The following is a 6,314-nucleotide window of genomic DNA, read 5'->3' on the forward strand; positions in this document are numbered from 1 at the left end:
ACAACAATGGGGAACTTCTATGAAGAAGGCAAAAAAAGGAGAAAGGGAAGAGCAAAATAAGAAAATAAGAAGAGAAGAAAAAAATAAGAAAAGATATTTATGAAAAGAAAAAGTGAAAGTTTTAATAAAATTCTACTGCTCAAAGAGAGGGAATCACACGCCCCATGTCACATAGGTTGCTAATCTCACTTTAAATCGGTTCAGGGAGGTACTAGAACCCCCGTAAAGTTAAGTGTTTTTTTGAAAAAAAAGGTTATAATTCAGGGGTTCTTATGTATTTGCTCAGTTTCATGATATTGTTAATGGAATGAACATTGGTGATGAGAATCAGCTAGTGTACCATGATTCTCGGGTCACCATATATTTGTAATCCCTAATGTGCAAATTTTCAGCTTGGTGAGCAAAAGCATCATACAAGTTTGAAATTTCTTTTAAATTTTCATTTATTTTCTGAGCCCTCTTCACTTAATATACATTAGCCGTGACATAGATAAACTCAAAAGTTAGTCTAGGTCAAAAGTAAAAGTAAATAACAACATCTCAATCCCAAATCAATTGGGATCAGCTCTATGTATCCTCTGTATCCATTTGACACTAAAAAGTAAAACAAGTAAAAAAAAAAAAAAAAAGAGGCAAAATGTATCATCTTTTATCCATTCTTTGGTTCCTCTTTCTTCCAGTATTCCTAAGCAATATCCATCTTAATTACTCACAATTGTTCATGTAAATCGCCACATTCTATGCTGTGGACATCATGGGTGATGAATGAAATGTCAAGGTGTTTCTGGTGTTTCCAGCAGGTATTGTCGAGTGAGGATCACAAGCTTTGCGGAGCTCAGTGTACCTCTGAAGATCAAAATTGTGAAGCTTCATGAGCTTCTTTTGTTTTGCGCTAAAGCGGCTATGGAATAAACCTTCAAATGTAGGCTCTTTGGAGGTCCTAAGGAAGAAAGTATAAGCACCCATGCAGTAAAAGGATGTAACAAAGAAGCAAATGGGCTCCATTACATCCCATGATAGCTCCCAAAAAGTGAGCCTCATGAAAGCTAAAGTCTGAATCACAAAGAACCCTAGCCCACACTGCAACTCTCTCCGCACCAACGATTCTGCCTTTTTGTCAATAGCTGATTTCTTCTCCTCCATTTGTTGAAATTCATTCATCATTTGTGGGTCATTTGGTTGGGCCGAGGGCATTGGCATTAAGCCTTCCATGGCTTTCACCACCTGTAAACAACAACAAAGGGACCAAATGCTTGTGTAAAACAATAGAACTCCACTTCACACACCTTATACTCCTATATATAGTTCTTCTTGAATGATACTCCTATATACTTAAGCAATCACGCGCGCACTTGCACAAAACCTTAAAATTCTGAATCTGTTTTAACTAAAACAGTGTCTACTCCTATGGCAAGCCACACAAATTCTCACCGTCTTGGTGTTCTAATTTTCTATGTGTATGTCTATTGCGTCAAGAATTAGAAAAGACAGTGGGGGAGTTGAAACGTGTAAAGGGAATAGCTGTGGGGAGGCTTTGCTATTTTATTGGACTCTACTAAACCTTGGATGTCCTTTTCCTTTTCCTTAACCCATCCCCACCAAACTTTTAGCTGACGTTTAGTCCAATATTTTGCCAAAATTGAAAAAGAAGGTTTCTTGGCGTTTGTGTAAAACAGCTTTAGTAAAAAAATAATTCAGCTTCTATAAAGCTAAATAAATGTAAAAAAAAAATTAACCAAACGCCATATCGTTCCCAAATGTTTGGAAGTTTAAAAGAGGAAAGGTGTTGAATGGGTGTAATTTTGGGTCTTTGAAAATGGTCCAACTGATGCAGTCCCATATAAAAGTCACCATCTCGTTTTAGAGATCTGGAATAACTTTGTTTCGCTTTCCTGTCGAAGAAAACATAGAGAAATAGATGAAAATTCTATCAGTTTTCGGAAGACTTGTAATACCCAAAAAAAAAAAAAACACTAATGTAGTAAGTACTTAATATTTCTCATAACTAAATGAGAAATAAAATCACGTTTACTTCTCAGCAGTACAGTAATGCACATACACATCTGGTAACATCTGGTTCTTGACAAGTTATAGATATCCACAATTAAAATCAAAAAATAAAAATAGAAATAAATAAATAAATAAACAAACAAATAGAAAACCAACCTTGTGAGGCTTAAGGTATACGACGTTTCCCAAAACAATTACGATTCCCGATTGATCAAGCAGCTTTGCAAATTCCAGGGCTTGTTCAGCATTCGAACAAGCTCCATTACAGATCTGAATAAATTCCGGGTACGAAATACAATCCTTTTCCATCTGTGTCAGCCTGGATTTCACCACCTCAAGTTGAGCCAACCTAAGAACCTTCCTCGCATCATCCACCGTGAATTTCTCCTCCTCGGGATCCGAGCTCACCTCCTCCGTTACCGGTGGGATGAGCCCATCGAGTCTAATCCTATCTCTAGCAATGTCCATTGATCTCAGTTTCTCAAGAAGCCTTTCTCCGATTGGAAGTGTTCGGAGCTCCGTCGAAGCGCCGGTTGCCATTGACTGGAACACAGAACTCCGGTGAAGGGACCTACGGAACGATCCACTTTCCCCAGGATCTGGGGCAATTGATTTGGTCATGGTTGAGGAACATATACGACAGGTTGTTAAGGAAGGACGAGTCATTTTGTATGCATTGAATAAACGTTGTGTTAACATTTTCTTGAACGCCATTGATAAACGAAGAAATTCAGAGAGATAGTTGTGAATTTGGTAAATATATTGCAAGTTATAATGTTGTAATGGCAATGTATTTATAGGTCCTTTTTTGCCGTTGAAGAAACGCTAGTTTTTTATTTTTATTTTTGGGTTAACAAACGGCGCTAGGGTTATTTTATCCTTCCACGCGAGTTATATTAGTCGCTGCGATATATCGTAAGACAGTTTCAGAAGACACAAACGCGAGAAAATGAATTATTCCTAAAAAGATAAGGCACGTGACGTAGCGGTAAAAATTATCTTATCGTGGTTGTTACCCTGAATCGGTCTAACGGTGTTAGGAGAAAAAACAGATGAAAAAAAAGGTGTTTGGAGAAAAAACAGATGGAAAAAAAGGTCTTGGGAGAAAAAACAAATTAAAAAGGCTGTTTGGAGAAACAACAAGGTGTGACATAGCAATTTGTGTCTTTTTTGAGCAGGTCATAGCATGATCTAACTCGTTATATTTATTTATTTTAATGAAAAATATGTTAAGTAGGGGTCAATTGATTTTGTACTAAACTTTTATAAATTTGTTTAGTTTGATAATATTTTTACCAGAAATTTTTATTTTGATGCATAAGAAATCTGAAAACGAAACACTAAAAAAGTCTGCGAGAGTCATTTTCAATTCAAATTACAAATGATTATGTTTACTCATTTGTGGTATATATTTTGATAATATTTTTACTAGAAATTTTTATTTTGATACATAAGAAATTTGAAAATGAAACACCAAAAATTTCTGCTAGAGTCATTTTCAATTCAAATTACAAATGATTATGTTTACTCATTTTTTGCATATTTTCTTATGTAACAAGTTTCCTACGTATTCAATTCAGACACATTTACAAATATTTTTTATAATTTATTATACTTTTTTAACTAAAAATTAGGCGTAATCTACTTTCAAAAAATGTAGATTGTCAACCAACCACGAAGGGAGTTTTTTTTTTTTTTTTTTTTGGTTTTTACAAATATTTAAAAATAATTAAGAAATTGCCTATATTTTAAACAAACACCAAAACGTATTTATTGGGACTTCCAGTTTTGGCCTACAAATAATATTCTGAGAATTAACGTGTTAAATCATAATTATCAAATAAAAAATCTTATCAAACTTATTTTAATCCGCCACAATTAAATTAACTCACTCAATCGGTGATCGTATTAAAAAAAAGGACCACCTTGTCGAGCTAATAACTAATACACGAGGGAAAATATCAAAGATGGTCACCTAGTCACCATACATGTGTCTGGCTAGAGATGCTCGGACGATTGTTAAAGTAATGCTAAGGGGGCGGTGACTTTGAAGTTTGAAATGACGAGTTTAGGCAAATATCATTCATTGTTAAGACATGTTATTGGTTTTGGCAAATGACAATAGCCAACCTTATGTGAGAGCAAATGCACTTAGTTGGGGATGTACATTGACAAAGTTGGGTGATGATGTGTTGATATCACTGAAAGTAGTTCAAAATAATTAATTCTAAAACTCTTTTCTTAATAAAATAATTTATAATTATAGAAACACTTATTACCTATTTTATAACATACATTTAATACTTGATCAAATGTAGTAATTACATAAATTAAAACGGAAGGGATAAAAATTGGAGGTGATGGTAAACGCAAACGTGTTGCCGTATATATTCCGAGGTGGCAGGTCCTGTAAAGTGGGAGCTTTGCTGTATTGTGGCGTGGGGCTTAGGCGATTAATTGTGTTAGTTGAATTTGTTCGCGAAAGTTCGGGAAATATGGCTTGAAAATAAAAACTCTCTACGTAAGTTATTGGACCTTGAAGATGTAACCTCCACCAAATCAAGCCTATTTGTAAGGCGAGCCCATGCATGTCCTTTAACGATTAACAATCCACAAAGACGATACAACTTAGGCTTGCTTTTCTCCACCTTTTTATTTTTTATTTTTCACGTGGATGGGATGAATGGTAGATAATGAAAAATAAAAAAGATATAAGTTGCACTATTTGTTACCATTTATCTGTAATTAGTCATCCAGCTACAACACTTTGGGTTATACTCTTTTATTTAGTAAAGTATTTTCTTAACCTCAACTTTTTTTGTTACACACTGTTTTAATTTTTCCATTTGGTATATATCCTAAATAAAAGATGAATCATATTCATTGCCAAACAGTTTCTCTCAATGCATAACAACATTATCTCTTCTGCTTTTTACTAATTTTCTCTTAATGTAATGTCTTCATAAGCTCCCCTAGGGTCATTTGGTTCAAATGCAAGTTATGCAAGTACTGATAGGCACAGGGGCGGAGCCACTATACAACTGGCGGATTCGGTCGAACTCAGTAGCTTTTATTAAAATTCTGTATTTATTTAAAAATTTATTGAACTTGTACAAATTATTGTAGTTTAGAACCAATAACTTTAAAGAACTAGAATCTCTAATCATAAGCTCAAATCTTGGCTCCGCCTCTGAATATGTAGTGATTGGTAATAAAGCAATGTACTAGTAATTCTAATGCGCAGGGAGGGAGTATTTGTTATCGGAGGTTTGTTTGTTATATTAAAGAAATTATTTTTGAAGATCATGAGGATATTTTTGTCATTTTAGTTAGTCTAATCCATCTATTGCTAATAGATACCCATGTTTTTATTTACATTTTATTCCGCATACAATGATTCACTAATTTTAGCATAAGTTATATATTTATTTAATTTATGAGAAAATCAAAGTAACAACCACACTATGTATAAAACAATATTGAATTTTGTTCAACGATACTTCCCCTGTCAACCAACCCAACAATGTCTAAAATAATACAGAATCATAAATGAATCAAGATACACATAGAGGCTAGATTGATCCACATCTCAACTTACGATGCATTGTAAGCGAAAGCTATAACTTGTAGTCGACACCAGCTCTATATTTATATGATATGATTGACCATCTACTTGTATATTAATTATTTATCACTTATCGATTTATATATGCGTGCTCACGTATACAATGTACAAAGCTATGTTTGAATTGGATAGTCTCATTGATTTACAAAACTTTCTAAAAACAAGTGAATGAGGCATATAATTGATATAGTGACTCTAAACATCGTCAGTCATGGAGGCCAAATCTTGAATAACTAAGATTATAATATACTAAGGATAAAGTATACTATATGTGAGCAGCTAATTAGAGATAACGCAGAAGTAATTAAAGATTGGGAGATTAGCTAATAAAAGCCGTTAGAAATAAAGGATGAGATTGACACACCATTTCTGGCCAAGAGAAAGTTCGAAGAGAATATTATTAATGATGTGAGGATAGAGGGATGGTGGGAGAGGAATGGCGCAGAACTTATTCTACAGAGAGATTGATATCGAATATTCATTTAATTAGTGACTGGTCCATTATAACCAGTAAATTAAAAAAATAGCTATATTAAAGTTGAAATTGACGTACCTAACAAGTAGATATAGCCCAGGTAATCGTCCAAGATAATTAGTAACCAATTTGATACACAAGGCATAAGAAAGCATCTCGTGTTAATAGGTCCAGGAAGCATCTCGAGTTAGAAGGGTCCAGAAA

General features: G+C 34.1%; 1 protein-coding gene across 1 annotated transcript; it reads right to left on the minus strand.

Annotated features, from left to right (window-relative positions):
• Positions 1-412: 412 nt before the first annotated feature.
• Positions 413-2,789, minus strand: LOC132622720 (calcium uniporter protein 2, mitochondrial-like). The gene is made up of 2 exons (XM_060337374.1): positions 2,167-2,789; positions 413-1,224 (listed from the first exon to the last, which is right to left on the minus strand). Exons 1-2 carry the CDS (start codon positions 2,722-2,724, stop codon positions 739-741), a joined length of 1,044 nt encoding a protein of 347 aa, XP_060193357.1. The 5' UTR covers positions 2,725-2,789; the 3' UTR covers positions 413-738.
• Between the last annotated feature and the right edge of the window lie 3,525 nt (positions 2,790-6,314).

Source organism: Lycium barbarum, chromosome 12 (assembly GCF_019175385.1).
Source record: "Lycium barbarum isolate Lr01 chromosome 12, ASM1917538v2, whole genome shotgun sequence".
Taxonomy (NCBI): domain Eukaryota; kingdom Viridiplantae; phylum Streptophyta; class Magnoliopsida; order Solanales; family Solanaceae; genus Lycium; species Lycium barbarum.

Excerpts from the sequence above, each read along its gene's own strand:
- LOC132622720 (XM_060337374.1), bottom strand. The coding sequence starts at position 2,724 with ATGGCGTTCAAGAAAATGTTAACACAACGTTTATTCAATGCATACAAA. Across the intron at positions 1,225-2,166 it reads TATACCTTAAGCCTCACAAG|GTGGTGAAAGCCATGGAAGG; the intron begins GTTGGTTTTCTA and ends TGTTGTTTACAG.